The 23,591-nt window shown below is 52.0% G+C and overlaps 7 protein-coding genes across 7 annotated transcripts; 3 read left to right on the top strand and 4 right to left on the bottom strand.

Moving 5' to 3' along the window:
• Positions 1–1,347: 1,347 nt before the first annotated feature.
• VTN49DRAFT_2490 (uncharacterized protein) lies at positions 1,348–6,580 on the bottom strand (the record flags this gene model as incomplete). The annotated part of the gene is made up of 3 exons (XM_069410221.1): positions 1,348–1,411; positions 1,471–6,393; positions 6,453–6,580. The coding sequence occupies 3 exons, from the start codon at positions 6,578–6,580 to the stop codon at positions 1,348–1,350; spliced, it is 5,115 nt and encodes a 1,704-aa protein (XP_069269048.1).
• Positions 6,581–7,171: 591 nt separating this feature from the next.
• VTN49DRAFT_2489 (uncharacterized protein) lies at positions 7,172–11,755 on the top strand (the record flags this gene model as incomplete). The annotated part of the gene is made up of 3 exons (XM_069410219.1): positions 7,172–7,337; positions 7,391–8,394; positions 8,450–11,755. The coding sequence occupies 3 exons, from the start codon at positions 7,172–7,174 to the stop codon at positions 11,753–11,755; spliced, it is 4,476 nt and encodes a 1,491-aa protein (XP_069269047.1).
• Positions 11,756–12,196: 441 nt separating this feature from the next.
• On the bottom strand, positions 12,197–12,775 carry VTN49DRAFT_2488 (uncharacterized protein; the record flags this gene model as incomplete). Its single annotated transcript, XM_069410218.1, has 2 exons — positions 12,197–12,541; positions 12,602–12,775. 2 exons carry the CDS (start codon positions 12,773–12,775, stop codon positions 12,197–12,199), a joined length of 519 nt encoding a protein of 172 aa, XP_069269046.1.
• Positions 12,776–13,032: 257 nt separating this feature from the next.
• VTN49DRAFT_2487 (uncharacterized protein) lies at positions 13,033–16,856 on the top strand (the record flags this gene model as incomplete). Its single annotated transcript, XM_069410217.1, has 2 exons — positions 13,033–13,242; positions 13,302–16,856. The coding sequence occupies 2 exons, from the start codon at positions 13,033–13,035 to the stop codon at positions 16,854–16,856; spliced, it is 3,765 nt and encodes a 1,254-aa protein (XP_069269045.1).
• Positions 16,857–17,112: 256 nt separating this feature from the next.
• VTN49DRAFT_2486 (uncharacterized protein) lies at positions 17,113–17,823 on the bottom strand (the record flags this gene model as incomplete). Its single annotated transcript, XM_069410216.1, has 1 exon — positions 17,113–17,823. One exon carries the CDS (start codon positions 17,821–17,823, stop codon positions 17,113–17,115), a length of 711 nt encoding a protein of 236 aa, XP_069269044.1.
• A 642-nt stretch (positions 17,824–18,465) lies between these two features.
• On the bottom strand, positions 18,466–19,346 carry VTN49DRAFT_2485 (uncharacterized protein; the record flags this gene model as incomplete). The annotated part of the gene is made up of 2 exons (XM_069410215.1): positions 18,466–18,956; positions 19,013–19,346. The coding sequence occupies 2 exons, from the start codon at positions 19,344–19,346 to the stop codon at positions 18,466–18,468; spliced, it is 825 nt and encodes a 274-aa protein (XP_069269043.1).
• Positions 19,347–22,384: 3,038 nt separating this feature from the next.
• Positions 22,385–23,395, top strand: VTN49DRAFT_2484 (uncharacterized protein; the record flags this gene model as incomplete). Its single annotated transcript, XM_069410214.1, has 3 exons — positions 22,385–22,817; positions 22,892–23,085; positions 23,141–23,395. 3 exons carry the CDS (start codon positions 22,385–22,387, stop codon positions 23,393–23,395), a joined length of 882 nt encoding a protein of 293 aa, XP_069269042.1.
• Between the last annotated feature and the right edge of the window lie 196 nt (positions 23,396–23,591).

The raw sequence follows: 23,591 nt of genomic DNA, 5'->3' as shown, positions 1-23,591 counted from the left end.
AGTAACTGCAAATTATATACAAAGAACTCCGACCCAATGACAATAGTGAGATCAACCTCAGCAACGCACATCATTTACTGACCTACAGATGAACCTGCCCAGCGAGGTTAATACTCACACATCGTTGTTGCGACCATTGGCTAGGAGCTGGAGTAGTATCATGCTTGAGAAAACTTGGCCAACGTTGGACTTTGCGGGATCTTAAACCTGACTTGTGGACGGTAACAGCCTGATCCCATTTACAAGCATGAGTGGTACCAATTCCGAACTGATAATGATCCTTTATCCAGTATTTCGATTGAGTTATATCAATCGGAAGAGGACTCTGTGCTCTGTTGTGAACGGAGTTAAGAACGGAGCTGTGGTTAGGCAGCTAGATTCTGGAACCGAACTGAACCCTAAGGACCCTGGGGTTTGGAAAACTGAGGGCAAGTTACCAAATTGACGCGTCACTGCATTCCATGCTTCAGACTCGTAAATTCGATGCATTTTGTGACTAAAAAAAACAAAGAACTTTATCAACGTGAATGCTCCCAGCCTTCAAGATTAACGTAAGTGATGATTTCCTGACGGTTCCCACATTAGATAGGTTCGTCATCGGTGGTACTATTCATGCACCAAACATACTTGTCCTTGTCGAGGTTCGCTCCAAGTCCCATCTGCACTCAACTGTGACGTTCCAATGCCAACGCCAAGCTTTGGCAATCTCCAATGCGTCGTTAATGGATACCAACGGAACTCGGGTCCATGCAATCAGCTCTAACATTACTATGAAGCTGAGAACCAATGGATCCTGTCTGAACCATTGCACTGTTGGGTTAACATCGCCAAATTTCAGCGTTTGAGGATCCGGGGGAAAGGGGCTATGCGAGTTCCGATTCAATGACAGTATCTCTGCCATCTCACAAAAGATCGACTCTTCCGAATATGAAAGACTCCGGACGAAACCAAGTATTTACCGAAAATTATCCTGTCGTGCAGATGCAATCTTGAAGGCTCGAATAACTCAAGCTTACTACTAACTACGAGAATCCATGTTAGGCTGGCAGCTTACTGACGGCACTTGAAGCCTCGGTCAACAATTTATTTGCATTATTTTCACATCGGCTTTGGTCAATATTTACTCGGATACCCACGCACACTTCTGTCTAATTCGCTTCCTGCATTGCATCCAATGATCTAGTCTAATGGTCAAAATGCTAGTGTTTAGTTATCGCGTATGGACAAGGGCAACTATTGCGACAGATGGCTCGGACATCAGGGAAGAAAATGCAGAAACGCTCAATATCTAGGAGATCACTCATCACAGCATGCCGCAGAGACGCCTACAAGCACATGTCTATCATGTCATGGCTGCACATTCGCTAATTTCTGGGCAATCTTGGGGAAATACTGCGTCACGAAACCCTCCCTGTAAAACTAATTAGTTTTTCATCCGACGGCCCTTATCCGTCAATCATCAAGACTTACGTGTAATAGCTGTGAGCCGAACTGTGCTCCGAGACGAGGTTATGTGCTAGTTCATGGCACAGAATCACCCACCAGTACACAAGCGCGTCGACTCGTCCAGCCTTCGGGTCCTGCCGTAGCGGCGACTCATGAAGCTGTTGAAAGTAATGGTAGTTGCAGAAGAGGCTTCCTGAGCGGTTGAACGCGATAGACTTGTCTTCCGGCCCGTAAAAAATGGTGATGTTCTCTGCGCCAAGGGCAAAAACGCTTGCGCACTCCGCTAGAATAGAAGCGAAAGAATTGATTCCCGCTGAATGTTCCCCTAAGATGGCGGATCGGTTGGGAATCGACTTTGACATTAGGAAATGGATGCCAGAAGGGAGAGTGGCTACAAATTCAAGATCGTGGCTGTGTTGCTCGTCGCAGTATGATTTCGTCTCGCTGACTTGGTTAACGGCAGGACGAGTATAGACCCCAGAAGCTCCATGCGGCCTACACGCTTGAATTGCAGAAAGAAGGTTGTCTTGCAATTTGTACGGGCTGGTCACTGACTGGGGCCGTTTGGGCTTTTGCTGCTGCGGATCGACTGCCGAGTACGGCGGTGGCTCGCCAGAGCCAGAACCCCTGGTAAAAAATGAAAACAAGTTCCGAGATCGGAACTCGTGCAGAAGATCGTCCGACCAACTATATGTCTGCTCCTGTGACTGGTCGCGGGGAGGTGAGCCCGAGGGAAACTGTCCCGGTATAGAGAGTTGCTGAGACGATTCCGCATCGGAGGACGTCCGTTTACTCTTTTGCCACTCCGTTTCGCGTTCTTGCAGTCGTTGGCGCTCTTCTTCCAGCTGTTTCTGTCGTTGGCTCTCTGCCATCCTAGCCTCAGCTTCCCGTTGTCGAAGGATTCTATTCACATTGTAGCCTCGCGCCCGAAGCTCATATAGGTCAGTCTTCAAAATCATCTCCAAGGTGAGGAGGGAGTGTAGCTTCGGGCGATGAAGCAGGAGATGGACAAGAGCCTGGCTAATCTCGTAAAAGTTAAACGTTCCCGGAGTGATCCGCAGCACCCAGTCACTGCCGTTCTTTGTGGTGATGGCGTTTCGTTTCTGACTGTGACTGATGCTACTATTTTTCAGAAAACGCCGAAGAGAAATTGACTGCACTATTGTGATCTTGAGGTATTTCTCCAGCCATCGTGCATCGTGCTTAATGGAATCCGCACTTTGATCGTGGAGGAACAGCCTAGTGCGCTCGTTGATGAGCCTCCGAAGCTTTGCTACTGGCTTCTGGTCTGCCATTTCTGGACCCCATTGTGCCCGTTCTTCAACTAGGGAGCTCAGTAAAGGTGTTCCCAGAGCAGCATAGAACTTTTCCAAGATTTCTTCTTGGGGCGCTGCAAGGATATGTTCTTTGAACAGTGTGAAACTCTGGTAGTCATCAACGATGACAGCGCTATTGGCGGAAACAAGCTGATATTCTTTGATGCCTTGTTCGTCATCCTCAAAAGAGTCGGAATCTTCCTCAGACTCAAAAAGTGGAAACTTTTTGCTTTTCCGAGCCTGCGCGTGTAGTTCTCGACTGGCTAATAGAAATGGAGATTTGGTCATGGCTTGGAAGAGTTGCTTTTCCCGACGTAACTGTGGTAAATTTTCGGCGAGGCTCCTCAGTAGGTTGAGGTACTTGTCCGGATTCTGGAAGCTGGACGAGATCCGCGCCGGCTCCTTAACCAACATCTGAGCTACTTCTACCTTTGACGGCTCATGTTTGGAGCCCACGGAGAGGAGAAAGAGATTCGCGTTTTGCCCAAAGTCAACAAAATCAAAGATATCACGGAAGTCCTCACTGTCGCCGAGGTAACACTGCCTGGGCTCCACAAGACGAGTAGACTGTCGCTTTTCGGAGTCGCTACCAGCCTTTGTGATTGGGATAATTCGCGCTTGACCAAGTCGATCCTTGTCTGCAAGGCTAATTTCTGCAATTCGTCCGGCCATGTAGCCGAACAAATTCCGGGCATCTCTTGAAGTCATAGGTGGATTTTGAAGAATGAACTTCACGCATTCCCCAATAGGTGGGTGCTCTTTGACACCGAGTTTTGTAGCATGTGGATGAAGGTCTCGTCTCAGAATATCGAAATTGAACAGAGTTGCGCCATCGTGAGTGAAGCAGATTCGAGGCGTGCTGAGCTTCTTCGATCCCTCGACTGGCAGAAACGGCGTCGTGACCTGGCTGGTATCGAAGGAGTCGTACCCATTGTTGTGGTATTCAGTAGTGAAATAGGCCATGGATTTTATGAACAGGGATTCATTACCCTCAGCTGCTGCCTTAGCAATAATACCAATTACCTCCGCAGCTGAGGGATGAGATCTCAGTCCCAACTTGGAAAGAAACTGGGCTTCTTTACTGTGAGGCTGATACTTGCCACGCCATTCAATGATCGGAAGTTCCAGTTTCCTGGTCGAGTCCTTGGGTTCGAAAAGGTCTGATATCTTGTATCGCAGTTTGGGGCCGGTTTCCGATGACGAGCCCTCCGCGGTGCATATTTTTGCTTCCTTCAGTCTGGCAATGTCGCTGGCAGGAATGTCTTCCTGGACAGAGGTAAGATAGATGATCAAATCGACATGACTCCATTTCGGCCCATTTTTGCTCTCGCTTGCATTATTGTCAGCTAATAGCCGGTCGAAGATCACACCAAGTTCTACTGTTTTGCGGACTCCCAGCGCTGCAAGAAACTTCTCTTTGACTCCAGTCAGCCCGGTCACCACTGGGAGGTCATCAAATAACCGAACGGATGGGAAATATGCCTCCGTTGGCCGTTTCATTCCTCTCTTCGTTGGAATCACCGTCTTCGACTGTAGAAGATCAACGAGTAATTGCTTGGATTGAGCAGAAAGTAAATCCCACTGCCTGGAAAGAACAGGCAAGATTTGAGCGGAGAAAGCAGGATTCTGAGTTATATCCTTGTCAGAAGAAAGTACGTCCCGATTGCTTGCATTGTTCACAAGCCATTGCATCCAAGGAACGATCTGTAGCTCCGTCCAGCCAAGAGCTTCCAACTCGCGACTTGCCATGGTCTTTGTGTACTTGAATGGCATGACCGACGGGGGAACAGGGAGATTAGCAGGAATGCGAGACGGCGTGAGGTAGTTCTTGATCTCTGACAGAGCTAGCAGGCGCCTGGAGTCTGCACTAGTGTCCTCATCATTGGCCAGGGCCACTTTGAGCATAGATTGCACAGTGTGCGCACCGAGCTCTCCATTAGCAGCACGTTTCCCCGCCCAGGAGAGAAACTCTGTCAGTTGCTTCGATGTCAGGGGACCTCTCTCGAGCTCTTCTATGATATCAGACACATTAACGTCAGTCACGAGGCCAAATTCAGTCAGTTTCCGGACAAAATCTGACGCGTTTGACACGAATTCTTCCGGAAGAGATGGAATGCCGTCCATAAAGCTGAGCTCCTTCGGAGCAACACGGACCTTGTAACTGGGTAGGACGCCACGTGTCGAGAGAACCTCGATTGATGCCTTCTTGTTACTCATCCAAAACGAATTCTCTATTGTCCGACCAAGTAAAGACGATGGCGTGGATTCCCGAAAAACGAATTGGTTTGCCGTGTGCACAGCCTCCGGGATAACATCAGCAATGTGGTCACTTCGAATGTCCTTAAGGTTATGCGAATGAGCCTTTCGAATGACGCTTGACTGTATTGCTGCCATATCTGTAGCCCAGGCAATGCGACAAACGATCCCAGCTGCCCTCAGCATCTCGAAGTTCCATGTACTTATGTAGCGAGTGTTGAGATCAATGTTCTCTCGCTCTACAGTTGGAATAACGGACGGAGCCGAAATATGAGCATTGAGGCCAGTTGTCTGATGGGTGGGGAAGCCAATGAACACACGACCAGACTTCGAGGGCAGCACGGAAGACAAGACCTCGGATTCCTCAGAGGCACCACCGGCAGCGTGTGACGGAGTGAGAACGGCGATTGTGGTCCGTTTCGGCGGGGGCTTGCGCGTTGCTCTCTCCAATTCGCTGCTGAGCAACTGGCTGATAGAAACTTGTATAGTTGCGGTGGTAATGTGCAAGAAAACAGACGAAGTGAGGATTTTTGTCAAGTCCTCTCCTTCACCATTTTCCGAACTCTTGGTCTTCTTTTTCTTCGCAGATGACTGGGACGAAGAGTGGGCCAGCTTTGAGAACCAAGAGCGCAACGATGTCGTTGTCTCTCTGATTCCATCTAACCGCGTCGCTGCAGTCTGCGGAGTCCATTCAAGCACTCGCATCCACTTTGCGTCCACCTGAGTGACTTCTCGTGTGACACCAACAACCTTCATGAGGTTTTCGGCGGTCTTCGTCTCGATATCTGCGGGTACAGTGATGGCCTCGCTAGGCGCTGGCTTTTTGGTAAGATGAAGTAGGTGCCATTGATCCAGCCACAGATGAATTTCTTCGAGGCCGACAAAAGTAAGGCTGGTGGCGAGAAACTGAGCTAGTTGCATCAATGCCGGTACGGGAGTGGTGTTATTTCGATAATCCAGAACGAAAGTTGTTTCAGGATTCGCGTCAGAGTCCTTAAGCTGCAACCGCCGTGTGAATAGAGCGTTCCCTTTCCAATAAAAAGCCATGGCCTGATTTCCCGAAGACACAAAAGGCTCTTCACAGTCGTCAAATACGCTGTAAAAACCAACACCGAAGGCTCCAATCTTGGTTTCGTCGGGGTTGCCATCTGCAATCCGTTTGAGACGAGACCAATCTCTTTCTGTGAACGGGTGCCCATTGTTCGAGATCAAAAGTCGCTTTAGAGTATGGTTGGCAATGACATGTTTTAGCAACGTAGATTGGTCGGGATCCGGTGGTAGGGGAACGGTGGTCGAGGGTAGCGTCTCAAACTTGATCGTGACCCTTGTCGCGGATGCGTCGGCGGCATTCTGAATCATTTCTCGTAAAACAGTCCTGCCAGAGTCAGAAATCTTATGTTATATAAAGGTACTATCAAGACAGCCGACACCTACCATTTCCCGGAATAGCGGGAAAGAACCTTGGCAATCAATCCTCGCGTATCAACCGTGACTGGGTCTTCATCATTGCTTGAGCCCATGGTCCGCGCCTTAAGCGCATTGAAATCGATTGATGCAGCCATTACGGCAGGATTCAGTCGTATCAAGAAGGTCTGGAGAGCTACCTATGTGCTAGAATGAACCTGTTAGGTACCTGGACAGTGGCAAGAAACACCATGGAAGCGTGTGGCAAGACCAAGACTTAAATATACGAAGCGCAAAATCAGGGCAACATCATTGTGCGCCCCGTCCAGGAGCGCCCAGGTGCGTTCTGGCAGCTTTCAGCGCAGCGACGGCCTCGCGGAGGTGTTGTATACGAGGAACAGTGCTCTCAGATAAACACGACTCGTTATCGCTTATCGCGATTCGCGCGTATCGATAAGGTGGCGCCTGCGGCCCTGCGCCCATGCTTACGACTCATTTATGCCTGATAAATATGGCAGCAAGGCACCAACTCCCCAGACTCCCAACTCCACCATCCTCCAAATCGTGCGTATTGGATGAAGTACCTGAAAGTCTCGAGGATCCGGCAGCGTCCTGGATCCTGGTCCATGCGTGATTTTCTACATGTCGACAACTCCGTGAGCTCCGCGGCTCCTTTTCCATGACCCTTTCGTCGAGCTCTTCAACCGTGCTGCGAGCAACGGTCTTCGCATAACGGCGTGCATGCTGCCATGGGCGCGGACATTCTCTCACCGGTGGCGCCAGCGCGCGTCAATGCGCTGCTGTTGCCCGTCGGCAAAATTCGTCGGTCGCGGTTTTTGAGTTTTGCTGCCAGGCTACAGGCCGAGAATGTTATCCGTCTGGGAGATGTCAGCCCAGATCCCCGACCAAATCGGAGTATGTACATGGCCGTGAACCTCACAGCTCGGTCGGGACGGCTAACTCGCCAGATATGTTTACGCCACTTGCATTTCCAACCGGGCTGATTCTCTACAATCTCTCCTTTTCGGTCCCACCAATTTCGCACCTGGAGCTGTTTCCGTTCGAGATCTTTCGTGAGCCGCTCGTTGTTCTGGCAATTGCTGACGGCGCGGAGCTGGGGAGCGATTCCAGCGCTGCGGGATCAAAGCGCGAGTCGAATGATGCGCCCCAAGATGGCGCCACGGAGAGTTCACCAAATCCAGTAGGATTGGGCGATTTGATTAGAGAGCTTTCGGCTGTCAAGGAACAGAATCCCAGAGCATTGGTGGTGCGACTGGTCGTCTTTGAATACCATGGCGTTGACAAGCTAGTTTCGGGGCCGGAAGACATCATATGGGTTCCTGATCCACAGTCGTCTCGGTCAACAACGATCAAAACACTTCTGTGTGATGTGACGTCGTCGCTCCTTGGTGAAATGGACGATTTTGCAAAATTGTTGCAGGCTATACCCTCCATTGACTCTCCTCGGATGTCGTCGTGGGGCCCGCGGCGCGGTCCGGAACTGCGCCCACGCCCTGTCGACAAGTTGATGCACAGGCTCTCAGTGCCGGCGCAATCACCAGCGGCAACGAATGGTGACTCGGATTCGGCAGCGAGCTCTGGCACTGCATCACCAGCCCCTGGTACTCACGAGTCGCCAACGACATTTGATGAAATTACAAGGTCGATACAACTTGCCAGCCGCTCCAGTTCGAGTGGGAGACCGCCGTCATCCAAGGAAAGTAGCCGCGATCGCATGTCTGTACAGGGGCTCACTGCAGCTGATCGCACAAAGGCAAGGATTCGGGGTCGTTTAGGTGTCGTCATTGGTTCATTGTACCTACAGGCAGGAAGATGGCCGGAGGCGCTTAAGGAACTCGTTGAGGGAACGACAATGGCTCGAGCAAGTAGTGATTATGTGTGGCACGGAAAGGGCCTCGAATCAATATTGATATGTCTCCTGATGCTTGGATGGGCTGGGATGGATTTCCAGGTACAGCGGAATTTTCTTCGACTCTGCAATGGGATACGCTGCTGACCGTTGTTAGATCCCTCAAATCTGCTACCCCGTAGCGGAGAAGACAGCTGGCTCCAGGTCATCAGCTTCAAACCCTTTCGGGACTGCTACGCTCGAGAACCTTAGCCCGGGGCAATCATCGCCAGGCAACCGGCTTGTCTCACTGCAGAACCTGGCGAACCTTGCCCCTGATTTATGCAACACCATTGCGAACCTATACAGCCGTGCAGCAGCTATCACTGACGAGCCGCTTCCTCCGTTGGTCTTTTCGGAAACAATTATCCGCCTTTCCCGCCTCCTTGCTGCGATTCGTGTCCGAAATGGATATTTAGACGACGTGGCTTTGAGGCATATTGTTACAAATGAGCCATTGACCCCAGCAGTCCAACTAGAGCGCCCCCGAGGCGCTCCCCTATTGAGGAAAAATGACATTGCGGCGTTCCTGTTCCGAGCGTTACCAAACGCCCCGAGTGCTGAGATTCCCACTACAGATGCGGTGCCTATCCTCGTGGGCATAGCTTCAGTCCTCACATACTTGGATCTTCCGCGGAAGAAGGCATTTGTATTGAAGCAGCTCCTGTCCATTGTAGTACCCGGATTGGTGGAGGCTCGCAAGATCGGAGCTGCAGAAGTTGGCATTCACCCTGCAGCTGGTCTCTCCTCAATGAATGACACCACTTTTGAAATCAACGCACTCGACGTTGGTTCCGGTAACCTTGAGGAAAGTACTCGGGCTCTGTTAACAATGATAGGTGAGACATATGGTGTGCAACCATCGGCATTTCAGGAACGAAAGAACAGCCCGCCGTCCCCGACTGTTAGCAGCACACTTGAAGCGGGCCATGAGTACGACTCTGTCACGTCGATAGTCGACCGGGCTTTTCGACACTTGTCCCTGGACGCGTACGGAGACCTGCTTCTAAAGATCGAAGTCTTGAAGGCGTCGATCAACTTTTGCGAAGCGCTTCCTGACTTCGAGGGCGTTTTGCAGTACACTGTTGCGCTGCTTCAAACCATCCGGGGGGAACTTTTACTTCCGGAAACCCTGCGACGCCCTCCTGCACTCCCTCCAGAAGACCAAGTTCGCTTGCTAAACAACATCAAGCGCACCGTCGGTGCGGCACAAAAGCTGGGAGCCCCCGACTTGGAAGCAGAATATTGGGACGATTTCCTTGTTCGAGGTGTAGAAGTTCTTGACTTTCCAGAGTCTAAGAGGCCATTCCGACGGTCTAAAACGGACCTTAGCGCTGCGACAATGTCAACCGCGGATATATCACAGGGCCCGTTTCTCTACACCCCGTTCTCCAAGACGGTTTCCAAGCTCCAAGAATCGTTATTGATTGCGAAAGAACCCGCGAAATTCCTGGTGACGCTTCAGAACCCATATGAGTTTGACCTGGAGATCGACTATATCCGCCTCCACAGTGACAACGGCTCTTTGGATGCGAGCCTCTCAGGGGTTCTCGTACCCCCATTATCACTCCACGAAATTCTCATTCCGGGCGTCGCCAATACCCATGGGACGTTAACCATCGATGCCTGCTATGTCAAAGTGCGACATTGTCGGCCCCGAAAGTTCCCGATATTCTCTAAGTATTGGAAGCCTTCACCCGAATCAAAGATCAAGCGGACTGGTTTGAACGCAAAGCGGCCGCTTTCGGAACGGCCATTGTCCTGGAGTTCAACAACGTCCAAGGACGGAAAGGTCATTGCTAAAGTCGGGCCGGAGGTTTCGACGTGTCCAGTGAAAGTCATCCACCCGCAACCATCAGTGGTGATTCACTCAACGTCACTTGCACAATCTGCGATCATGATTCTGGAAGGAGAGAAGAAAACATTCGATATAACATTGCATAATACTTCGTCGTGTCCCGTCGATTTCATTTGCTTTACATTTGAAGATTCTACTATGCGACAACTGCAGAGCGCATTGAGCAATAGGGACCTTTTACCCGCAGAGGTCTACGAGCTGAGCTTGCAGCTTTCAACCAAGCCGGCGTTGCGGTGGCTTCGTAACGGCAAGAAGCCCCATGATTTTTCGATAGGTGCCGGTGAAAAAGCCACCTTCACGATCGAGGTATTTGGCAAGCCGGGCTTGCAAGATGCTGTTGTTCGTATCGACTATGCTTTCCTGGGGACGCCCCACGATGAGATTCCGGAAACGTTTTACACGCGGCAACTCTCGCTTCCCGTCACGGTGACCGTCAATGCCAGCGTCGAGATTGTTCGGGGGGACATTGTCTCGTTGTCTGCGGACTTTGCATGGTTCAACCAGGTTGGTCAAAACGCAGCGCTGCCACGATCGGATCATTTAGAAGACAACGATCAGCTGGGATCTGCCCTTTCGCGACTCGGGGTTGGGTCTCGCGGAACAGACTATTGCCTGCTCATTCTCGACCTACGCAACGCCTGGCCCAATCCTCTGTCCGTATCGTTTGAAGTTGCCGAGCGAGACCTCAGCCAAGACCACCAGGATGTATTTACTACCACCGGTCATCTACAGCCGGGTCAAATCTCGCGCTTTGTTCTGGTGGTGCCGCGCATTTACGTTGACAATCCGCACGAGGCGATCCCATTCCTAACGACGGCATTCCGACGGCAGTACATCGTCAGTACGCATCAACTCTCGTTTCACGCAGAAGCATCGTCTCGCGAAACATTCTGGTACCGCGAGGAGCTCCTCAAGCGAATCACCGGCTCCTGGAAAGAAGACTCCTCTCAGCGCGAGGGCAAGATCGACCTACGCGCCCTTCAACTAAATCCAAGGATGGTGGATGCGCTCCGTCTTGACGACATCGAGCTCACATTCACCCTGTCACCATTCAACGACGCGGATTCCAAACAGAATAATAGCGCCGCAGGAGAAAAAGCAGCAGTCCGCCAAGTTCGCCACAGCAAATTCATCACCAAAACCGACGAGTTCCTCGTCCTGACGACAAGGATCCACAACCGATCCTCGCGATCCATCACCCCCCTTCTCCGCCTCCAGCCAAGTCTCACCCAGCAGCCTAGCCCGATCGCGCTGGACCTCTCCCGGCGACTCGCCTGGACGGGTATGCTGCAACGAACCTTACCTGTCCTGCATGGTGGCGAGACCATCGAAACAACAGTTGGCCTGACTATCCTATGTCGTGGCGAATACGAGATCGGCGCGAGCGTCGAGGAAGTTCGGTTAATGAGTACGCAAGCTGCATCGTCTACTCAGCGGCAGTCTCAGACAGGAGAAGGAGGTCCCGTCGAGGCGACGCCTATCACGGATACATTTGGCCTTGACAAGGCGAGATCGAGACGAGTTTGGCATGCTAGGGAGCATTGCGTTATTCTGGCGACGGATTAATTTGGGCCGTCTCCTATCCTTGTGCAAGCGGGTTGAATCTACTGCATGGTTCGATTCGATGTATTATCATTGACAAGGTTGATGTGTTTGTGGACAACCATAGAACATGGATATAGGGCTCTACTTTCCTGAACAATAGGAATGTATTAATAATGAAATGATTGATTCCTCATTGATATGTCATCCGAATATTCAATGGTATGGCCGGAAGTATTTTCGTCCATTGAGGGGTCTGGCCTGGGATTCAGACCGCCGGCTGCATAGCAGCCCTCCTGCGTTCACTGCCCACATATTTGAGCCGGCAGTCATTATGTCTACCTTCGCCAGACGGTCTTGGCGGGCACGTTGACCGAAGGGCTTGGGATCCGACCCGACCCAACAGATCGTGTCAACGGTAGTATCCGTACGTACTTCTAGATATCTAGCCCACAGTCAAACATCTCAAATACAATTCAGCACGAGATCCACGAGGGCAAAAAAAGTCTCCCGGTCTTCCACCGAGGTCGAGGACGCCGAAGACGACGACGGGCGATCCAACCCGAGTCCAACAAGTAACGTCCTCTTCTCGCTGGGTGTCTTGGTTACAATCGCGCTAGCGATCTGTCGAGCAAGTAATTGATTGTAAATCTCCTGCCCAGGAGCATGGCCACCGAGCAATGTCGATGCAGTCAGTGAGGATAGCGGGAGTAGTGAATCATCATCTTCCTCTCCATTGCCGTCACCAAATGCTGGGATATTATGCAGGCCGTCCGTCGCGGGATTCGAGTTGTCGAGCGAGACGCGAAGCTTTGGAAACAACTAGGTAAGCCGAAAGTTTTAGAGTAAAATAGGGAAGTATCGTCGCACCCAGTGAACGACCCGTCCTCGCTGAGAGAGGATCACCATTATCCGATCGCTGAATTCCACCACCATCGCGTCGGTCAAGGTCCCGTTTATCGTTCCCGCGGCCTGCTTCGTGCGCGCGGGGAAGGGCAAGTTGGGAGAATCCAGTTCACCGTCGACTCCGACATGGTTTTGCATTGCTGAAAACGTTACGCCGCGTCGTGAGCGGAGTGGAATCTGCTAGATTTAGGAGATTGAACGCAGCCATGTATGGAAAGGGACCCTGCAACTCTTCAACGCTCTGGTGATAGCGAATTGGATTCAGTAGGCGGTGACACAAAGCGGTAAACCCCACATTCAATAAATCCGGCAGAATTTGTCCAAGGTGAATTTTTATCAAGCTTGCTGGGATCGATGAGAGAATTGCTTCAATCGCCTCCCACAGTCTTGAAACGATGCCCAAGTTCACGCCACGGGATCGTAAGGCAAAGCACCGGCAGCGCGACAGGCAGTCGGCTGTCGCGCCAGCCGACACCAATGCCGTCGAAATCATGCCCATCTCCAAAGAGGAGAAAGAGAAGCGGCGGCAGCAGCTAAGAGAAGAACTGCGACAACAGCAGCCCAAGATGTCGTCGAAGAAGAAGAAGCGGCTTGAGAAATATATTGTACGCTATACCCGGAATACCGAGTGGAATCGGGAAATCATAACTAACTTGCACTACAGGAGAAAAAACTCAAGAAAGAAGAGGCGATGGAGATCATGAAGAAGCTGGCACAATCGCAGGTCGAGGTGCCAGGTCTCAAAAGTTCCAAGGACCTAGGACGAAGGAAACATATGGACCCCGCACACACAGAGCAGAAGCGGCCTCTGGAACAGGCACCGACGGAACCGGATCTGTCGGGCGATGAGTCGGACGAACTCGAAGAGGGACTTCGCGAACGAAACGCGGCTGCGCCGACCATTGAGAAGCCTGCACAACAAATGCCGGCACTCGGGAGTGGGTTGAAACGGCCTCTCGAAATCGGTGAAGATGGGTTCCCGGTTATCAAGAGGCGCAAGAAATCAAAGAAGAAGAAGAAGCCGGTCGTGGAGATACCATGGGAGGGCTTTAGCTCGGAAGACGATGAGGAGTATGCTGATGAGAAGTTGGATGGGATACCCGAGGACAAGGACGTCAGCCAATCAGAGGATGATGCGTCTCATGATGAGGATAAAGAGAGCGAATCACCAAGTGAACAAGACGAAAGCGAGGAGAACAGTGGAGAAGAAAGTCAAGATGAAGATAGTCAAGAAGAAGACGAGGCTGAGAACGAAGACGATGAGGAAGAGGAGGGAGAAGAGGAAGAGGAGGACGAAGACGAAGATGAAGACGAAGAGGAAGATGATGAATCCGTCGAAAAAAAGCGCCGCATACGACCGAGGGAGTCCGCTTTCAAAGCATGGGCAAAACAGCAAATCAACGAAGCTGTAGGGTTCAAGCCGACGGCAGATCAACCCGTTACAGAACAACTACCCAAGTCGGTTGAACTAGTCGTCAATAAAAACAAAACACCAAGAAACACAGTCTACGAAGACGACCCGCTTCCGCCGGAGCTGCAGATCAAGTCTACAGACCCCGACCGCAAAGCTTACAGCGTGCATGTTGACCGGCCGGAGGAGATCCAGGAGGCCCGACTCAAGTTGCCAGTGGTGGCAGAAGAACAAAAGATCATGGAAGCCATCTACAACAACTCATCAGTTGTCATTTGGGGTGCGACCGGCAGCGGCAAAACCACCCAACTGCCTCAGTTCCTTTTTGAGGCTGGCTTCGGCAGCCCAGACAGTCCAAATCCCGGCATGATCGCTGTGACGCAGCCGCGACGAGTAGCAGCCGTCAGTATGGCAAAGCGTGTTGCCGACGAGCTGGGCCAGTACGCGGACCGGGTCGCATACCAAATCCGATTCGACACAAACGTGTCAAGCAAGACGGCCATTAAGTTCATGACGGACGGTATCCTGCTGCGCGAGATCGCCAGCGACTTCTCGCTTAGCAAGTACTCAATCATCGTCATCGATGAGGCGCACGAGCGTAGTGTCAACACGGACATCCTCATTGGCATGGTCAGTCGCATTGTTGATCTCCGGGCCTCCATGGCCAAGGAGGATCCCAAGGTGAAGCCGTTGAAGATGGTCGTAATGTCTGCCACGCTCCGCATTTCGGACTTTACTATGAACCCCCATCTTTTCAAGCATGGGCCGCCGCCGCTTGTGCAAGCTGAGGGCCGACAGTATCCGGTCACGATCCATTTTGCCCGTCGAACACATCGCGACTATGTGGAAGAAGCATTCCGCAAGGTCTGCAAAGGCCATCGTAAACTGCCCCCGGGAGGGATGCTCGTTTTCCTCACTGGTCAAAATGAGATTCGCTACCTGGCAAAACGGCTCAAGCAAGCGTTCAAGCCAACACAGCGCGGTGAGACGGTGCATGCGAAGGTCCAGATGTCGGCCGCGGATGCACCACTAGAAGCCGAAGATCTGGACCTGGGAGGGCCGGAAACTGGTCCCGGGGATGACGATGGTAATGACAGCGACGTTGACATCAGGGGCGGTGACGACGAGGAGAACGATGACGAGGACTTTGATCTTGGGGAGGAAGCCATGGACCCGTCGAGTAAAGTCCACGTACTCCCGCTGTATTCTCAACTACCGACCAAAGAGCAACTTCGCGTCTTCGAACCACCGCCAGAAGGGTCTCGGCTGATCGTGCTGGCCACAAACGTGGCCGAGACCAGTCTGACGATTCCGGGGATCAAATATGTGTTTGACTGCGGACGGGCCAAAGAGAAACAATACAATATCGCTACCGGTGTACAAACCTACGAGATCGGCTGGATTAGCAAGGCCAGCGCAAATCAGAGAGCAGGCCGAGCTGGCCGAACAGGGCCTGGTCACTGCTACCGGTTGTATTCGTCAGCCATCTACGAGGAAGACTTCCCAGAATACACCGACCCGGAGATTCTCCGCACACCGATCGAGGGCGTCGTGCTGCAGATGAAGACCATGGGTCTGCACAACGTGATCAACTTCCCGTTCCCGACGCCGCCGAGCCGGCAGGGACTCGCGCAAGCTGAGAAGCTCCTGCAATACCTCGGGGCACTGACGTCGGAGGGCCAGGCGACTGAGCTCGGCCACCGCATGTCACTCTACCCTCTATCGCCACGGTACAGCAAGATGATCCAGATCGGTCACCAGCACGGCTGCATGCCATATGTGATTGCACTGGTCTCGGCGTTGGCTGTGGGCGAGCTCTTCATTCAGGAAAATCAACTGGAGCTGCCATCGAAAAGGGCGGCTGACGAGGAGGTCGGCAACGAGGATGGTGACGATGGCTCGAACCGTCAGCAGCAAGAAGTGTACACCAACGCGGACCGCCTCGAAGACACTGCCCGCGAGAAGCGGCGCAAGGCGTACAAGCAAGCACATCGACTGCTGAGCAAACACTCGGACACGTCCGACGCACTCAAGTACCTCTCCGCGATCTGCGCATATGACTATGCAAGCACGGAGGATGAAAAAGAACTCCTCTGCGACACAATGTTCCTCCGCGCCAAGGCCCTAAAGGAAGCATCACAGCTGCGGCGGCAACTCAGCGAAATGGTGCGAGCGAACCACCCACAGATGCCGCAGGCCGCGTACACACCACGCCTGGCCGAGCCGTCGGAGAAGCAAGTTAAGGCATTGAAACAGATCGTCACGGCGGGGTTCCTCGACCACGTGGCGATCCGCGCAGATCTGGTGGGGTCAGGGGCGAACAGTGGGCCCCGACCGCGACGGGCGATCGAGGTTCCCTACCTCACCCTCTTCGCGGCGCGGGAAAGCGGCGACGCCGCCACGCGGCACACGGTGTATGTGCACCCGGCCTCGGTGCTGGCGGAGCTTAGCGTCGCAGAGATGCCGTCCTACATTGTCTACTCCCATCTGCAACAGGCGACGACAGCCACCGTCTCTGTCGACGAGGATGGCAAGGATCAACCCGCGGTTAAGATCCGCATGCACCCGCTGGTTGCGCCGAGCGGGACGCAGCTCGCGGCGCTGGCGCACGGCACGCCGCTGCTGCAGTATGGAAAACCGGTCGGCAAGGTGGAAACGCTAGGCGGTATTCCCGAGCGGAGACAGTGCTGGGTAGTGCCGTCATTGGTGGGCGACCAGATGGGTGGTGGGTGGCCGTTGCCGGCTAGGAAGGTTGTGCAGATCAAGGATGCGAAGGAAGGGTGGAAGATTGAAAAGTTTCTCACATAGCAAGTCTATACAGGATGAATTGTATGGTTTGGTGTATACCCTTAATGATATATAGATCAGGACGGCTAATTGTTGGATACTATCGACGACATCAAATGTTGAGATCCTGACCATTCATGACGCTCAACAATACTAACATGAACATGAATAGAGCCCATAAAGTAAGCACCCATTCAATCAACCAAAAACAAAACCGAACCCGCAAAATATATAGCCCCAAACGCCATTAAGAACCAATCCCAATGGAATGACGACTTTACCGACCATCTGCTCCTTCATCCCGAATCCCAAGCGCCTTGCGAAACCGATCCGTCTCCCGGATCTTCGCCTCCGCCAGCTCATGCACCTGATACGCCTTGAACCGCTTCCTCCCATCCCTCTCCCTCTCCCTCTCCTCTCTTGAAGCTCGCTCATCTCTCCCTCTCCGATACCGACGATCATCCTCATCCCGCCTTCCTCGACGGAAATCCCTGTATGGCGGTGACCGCGATCTTCTCCGTGTCCTATCCCTCTCCCAGCTCAGGCTCCTACTCCTGCTTCTTCTCCATCCCCTCAGATCTCGCCTATCCCGATCATCATCCCGTTCTTCCGCTTCCCCCTCTTCCGCTTCCGCAGCATGCATCTCCTCCTCCAACTCCTTCAATAACCTCTGTCTGAGCGCATCACACCGCTCCTCAATCTCCTCCTCACTGAGTACTTTCCCCTTGCGCTTTCCGGATTCAATCTCCTCATTAGCCTCTTCGAGCCGCTCCCGCTCCTCAAGCACCTTCACTTCAACCTGCCGTTTTCGATCATGCTCCAGGATCTGTTTATCCGGTTGACGTTGGCGGAATGGTGCCGGTTCGGAGCCGGGGGCGCCTGGGGACGGCCCATGTTCTTTGCGCGGTTTGAGGAAAGAGAGGTTGCGTTGAACGTAGCCTGATGTCCCGCTTCCACGCGGGGTGGGAAGCCCAACGTTGGCCGACATTTATATCTTCTGAATTTGGAGTCCCTTGAGCTCGTTGTCGGCCTGCAAGTTGTTCTGTTGGATGCCAGGTATTAGCGGTGCCGTTACCAGAGGCGGTTGCTGAAGGACAGGATCGCGCCAAGACTTGAAATCTTGGCCGAAAGATGAGCTAAGCATAACTTCTTTATTTGTACTAGTATACAACCTTTTTCGACCGGCAAATCACGTGCGATGTATACCCCCAAGTGCCCAAGGTCTTCAGTCGCGTACTTCTTCTCTCCCGACTTGATACTGAGGCAATGGCAGGGTTGTCGAGGAGTGTTCTTGCGAATTTGTCTAAGTTTCAGCAGAATTTGGACGTCATTGTGGCTATTTTGGTGCTTTGAGATGCATAGGACTACTGTACGTACTAAATACCCTACAAGTTAAAAGCGATTGAGAATGGTGCTAGACTATGGATTTTAAGAAAAAGGATCACGCTCCTTCTGCCGACAAAAATGTGAAAAAAAAAAAAATGAAATTAGAAAGAAGAAAGAAAATATGTACTAAAGTACATTCGGCAAATTCTATGAGAATGAAACCCTCTCCGGAGAGGTAAATGATGCATGAGCAATACCACCTCCATCAACCACTCCAACGCAGCGGTAGCAAGCATTCGACTTTTTACGCCGCCGCCGGCGTCGGCGTACCAGTCGCCGTGACAGCCGACGAAGACTGCTCAATCTCAACCGCCTGCGGGATGAGCGTCGGGCCGGGCACGACGTACGTGCTCAAGGGGTTGTAGATGTCAACCAGAATGCCCGGATCGGTGGGCGAATACAGCTCGGTAGCCGGCGTGCCCTCGGGCTCGACAGTGCCGGAGCCGGTAATCTGGAGGTTGAAGCACTGCGGGTAGATCTGAGCGCCGTTCTGGTTGAACGCCTCGTGCAAGGCGATGATCTCATGGCGCAGGACGTAGTTGCCCGGCTTGATGTCCTCGGGGATCTGGACCAGCCAGCCGTTGCCGTTGGCAATGAGCTCGTCGTCAGCCCACTTACCCGGCGGGGAGGAGCCGTCGATGAGGCCCACGCCGTCGATCTTGAAGAACTCCAAACTGGTCTTGTTGACAGTCGAGCAGTCACCGTTGCAAGGGGCCAGGTAGTCAATGACGGGGCCTTGAAGAGTTGTTAGTAGATGATTCTGAATTGCAACAATGGGCAGTTTGACGTACCGTGATGAGACTCCGGCCATGGGTTCGGCTGCCACTGAATGTAGATCTTGTCACCGGCAGCGACGCTGGCATAGCCGCGGGCCGGCTCGGCCTCTTTGTGGCAGACGATGGCATCGGTCGACGCTTCTTCGGGCAGCACGAAGCCGTTGCCCAGGTTAGGCGTCTCCCAGCCGACGCCAATCGGGGGGTCAGCCTTGTAGGGGTCCTCGGTCGGGAGCCAGCCCCGATAGAAGACGCCATTGATGACGAGGTTGGAGACAAACCCGTGCGCAGAGGTGCGAGTAACGCTCGCCAGGAGCGGAAGAAGCAAAGACGCAGTGGTGGAGCCTTTCATGGTGACCAGTTGGATATGTTCTTCAAAGAATCTTCAGCGGTGGTTATTGCTGGACGTTGATACCCGGGGAGCGTCCCAGAATTTATACCTCGAGTCGCTCATCTCGAGTCGTCCAGAATTCGCCGACATCCGAGCTTGGACGTCAGAGGTTTTACCCACCAAGGCCTCAAGTTTAATGAAAGTCATCCAGATCTCATGTTCGATCAAGGTCGGTTCGGCAATCCGGCATTTTGGACCGCGGTATACTTGCTGTGACCAGAGTATGTGTCGTCATCAGCATGAGGGCCGTCAGGTACGGACGGGCCGGGACGGCACATCCGGTTGTCGCCCCTCTTGCGGTTGGAAAAGCTGGACTGCATCCACTCAGAGCGGTGGTTATCAAGGTCTGGAAGCATAGATGATACATTCTGCTGTTTGGAGAGCCAGATGTGGACCATTGTTCCTAGGAAATTAGCCGAGATAGCACCACGCGGGACGACGAGCAAAGCAATGCAAGGTCCCTGAAATGAATAAAGTGAAACGTTCCGAGGGTCTGGAAAGGATCGAGAGATCGAAACACTGCAAGCAGCATGTACCGCGTATGTATCAGGCGATTGTCTCGTTCGTTTCAGAGCATATTCTCTCCGCTCCAAGAAAATCTACCGTAGAGTTAGGAACAACACCGCTGAACAATCCTGCTAGAAGTTGTCCATACATCTGGTCATTCTCTACTCTACCCACGGTAAAAGCGATCACACTCATATCAAGGGACTTTCTGACCTGAAACCTGAAACAGAAGCCGTCGCACCCATTATGTACGCGATTCTCGGCTTATTTCTGTTGGACTGTTGGTCTGTTGGTCGGGAGCCCTAATTTTCGGGATCGTCTGGAAACTGGGGCCAGCAGCCGGGCCTTGGCCAGGGGTACGATAATTTTTTCCGGCGCCAAATGATGTTGCTCCAAGTGTGGCTATACTTGATATGGTTAGTTGACGTGAGGCGGTTGTCTCTCCGAAGCCCTAATTTTTCGACTCTTTTCGACTAGTTGCGAGTACTCCGTTCTCCGTACAGAAGGAACAGTTAAGTATTATTACTATTGCACAAGGGCTTTGCCTCACATTTGTGATCCTTGCACATTATCTCGCTCGTGATTGGATGGAAGTCACGTGCTAGGCTAGGCCGGTCTTAGAATAGCCGTTGCTCCTCTCGTTGTCCAGAATGATCTACAAGGATTCGCAACGGTCGACCTGCTTCCAAAATCGCCGTGCATCCTGTGCTGATGACGTTCTGAGAGCTTCCCCTGCTGATCCTGCCGGCCCTGATGATTTCCAGGCTGCTCCCTTCTGCTCGACCACATCGGAGTGCTGTCAGGTTCGAGGTTGCCCTTTACCGGCCTGTTGCGGACCGTCAGCCGCAGGCAGTCCCGATTGGAAATCCACCTGAAGTTCAATGGCTGACATCGAGCGATGGCGTTAATCTCCTCCTTTCTCCTCTCCGAACGCGCTCGGAGTTCCTACCCGCTTCATCATCAGTGGATTCTTCTGGCCAATGCCTGAATATCCCTGCACGTCGGATCTCTGATTCCTAATATGACAGGCACTCTACATTTATCCTGCCCCATAAGCATGTTTATCGAAAGATTGCTGGATGGTCAAGAGTCCATAGTACCTACTTGAACCGACGATTCGCAGCTCTCGGGAAGATTGTTCAACCCTGCTCCTCTGCACTATTTTCAGCGTGGCCGACCCGGCGAATCTTGATTGCCTTCATAGTCCAGCTTTGAACGCAAGTTCCGCGGCCCCATGGACTCTGCCTACTGTGGATAATGTTTCGGTTTCCCCTATCACACGCGAATGCGGATGTTCGGGGCATTGAGGCTTTAGCTGTTCCGTTGAGCTGTGGCGTAGCGGGCATTTCCATGGCTTGGAGGACTGTCACAAATGATAATCCACAGCAGTGAAGTGTAATGTGTATCTTGGCAAGGCGCCGTCTTGCATGTTGCATGTCATCTGATTCGCGTTGCAACTTCGGCACCAAGACTGATCCTCTCTCTCTTAGGCAGAGTCCAAGCTAAAGTGGTCGTGGCAGCCATAATAAACTGCGGTTCCATTGTCTGCAAGTCGTATCTCGCCCTTGAAGTTCTGCTATCCTTCCCGTATTTTGTCTGGCCAGCCTCTCAAGGTCAGTTACATTTGGCAATCTACTGGACAAATGATTGTAGCGCTCATCTATAGTTCCTATTAAAGAAAGAACATTGCGTGCTCGGTAATCGAAGTGAGATGAAGGCCAAGTGTAGTGGCCAAGCCTTTTTTGTAGACAATACTGCAGCATGGGTACGATATTGAGCGTTGCGCCATCCTTGTGCTAGGATACAGGACCTAGGTAGCCACAGAAGAAAAATCATTCTGCCTAACCATTGCCCATAGGTAGCTACCTTACATAATTGTCCCTTTTCTTTGGATATCCATTCAAAGGAAGCTAGCTTGCTCTTGGGAGTTGCCCGTATTTGATGAATCCTAGCGATACTTGATCCATCAAAGTTTGAAAAAAAAATGTTGCCTACTTCATCATAGAACCCGCATTGCATCACTTTTTGAATCAACAAGCCAAGATATCTGCCATTCTTGTATATACTTTGGATTCCAGGGTCCTCCCCCGCTTGGTTTCAGCTTAGAAATCATAATTCATTTGGCCATGCCAAGTCGCGGTGCAATACGAGCAAAATTTCTCGTGCTCGTACGTCGACTGCAATTCTGTCCACAATCTCATTCACGTCGCTTCTTCTACACTGTTTTGAAGCTCGTAGGCACCAATCTAACGTACTGTTCAGGAGATTCTCTCGTTCCAAATGGCCCATCACGTTCGAACTGCACTGCTTCGATTTGTAATCCGGTGGTGAGCATTTCATACCGACATGGCCTTGGCTACGGGTCTATATAAACGGGCTGGAGGGACGATGATGACACTCCTCAGTGCAAGCAAAGCAGCTCTGTCGCGAGAAGTGATCCCGAGCAATCAGAAAAGTACTTCGCTCATCGATCCTGCATTGTCTTTTTCATCATGACGATTCTCCTCACTGGTGGTAGTCGAGGCAAGACATCCAGCCGCATTGCACGGCTGCTCGCTCAAGCCGATATCCCATTCGTTGTGGCTTCGCGCACCGTGTACGACAAGGTGCCGTATGTGCAGGCTCAGTTCGACTGGGAGGACAAGACGACGTATTCCAAGCTGTTTGCCGATGCCAAGGCCAAGACCGGCAAGCCTGTCTCTGCCGTGTACCTTGTGCCATTAGAGAACAAGAATGTCGGCCAGCAGCTCAGGGATTTTATTGATGTCGCTGTCAAGGAGAACAATGTTTCCCGCATTGTTCTGCTCAGTGCAGCTTCAGTTGAGAAAGGGAGTTTTGGCTGGGGCGAGGGCCATGAGCACCTCGTTAAGCTGCATGAAGAGGTTGGGTTGGAATATGCAGTTTTGCGGCCATCATGGTTTCAAGGTTTGTCCAACCCTTTTATATCGTTTCCTCTGTTTTGTGCGTCTGCCATCGAAAACTAATGACATCCGCTGTAGAGAACTTCTCAGAGTTCATCTACCTGCCCCATATCAAGAATGAGGGCAAGATCTACTCGGCAATGCAAGACGGACCATTGCCTCTCATCTCAGCCGACGACATTGCCGCCGTCGCGTTTCGAACTCTGACAGACCCCAGACCGCACAATACTGATTATATCCTTCTGGGGCCAACCAATTGGACATATGATGAGGTACTTTTTTCCGTGATTTCTGCCAAAGAAGTATGTTACTGACAAGAATTGTTAGGTTGCGAAGATCCTCTCGGATGTCGTTGGTAAACCCATCACGCACGTCAAACAGTCCAAAGAGGAGCAGGTCAAATTCTTTATTTCCGCTGGTATGCGGGAAGAATACGCGCATCTGATGGCCGACTTGGAGGCGGAATACGTTGCTTCCGGGGCGGAAGGCCAATTGTCCAGCAATGCCGTGGTCAAAGTCACGGGTCGCCCGCCCAAGGGATTTGTCGAGTTTGCTTTAAAGAACAGACAAGTATGGGTTTGAGAGATGCAGGATAGCTACCGATACCAAGTGCAATTCGATGGAGATACTGCAAATAATAGCGAGCTGAATCGAACTGGAGTTATCAGTCACAAACTTTTCCTCAGTATCGATTACGTCGCATCAACCGACGGCACGCTTAACAATCGTCGTGATCAAAGTATTTTCCATGAACTGTGATAAGCACGGACTGCTGCTA

The sequence above is a fragment of the Thermomyces lanuginosus genome, assembly GCF_041956635.1.
Source record: "Thermomyces lanuginosus strain ATCC 200065 unplaced genomic scaffold VTN49scaffold_27, whole genome shotgun sequence".
NCBI classification, from domain to species: domain Eukaryota; kingdom Fungi; phylum Ascomycota; class Eurotiomycetes; order Eurotiales; family Trichocomaceae; genus Thermomyces; species Thermomyces lanuginosus.
This window is presented reverse-complemented; position numbering and strand designations above follow the sequence as displayed.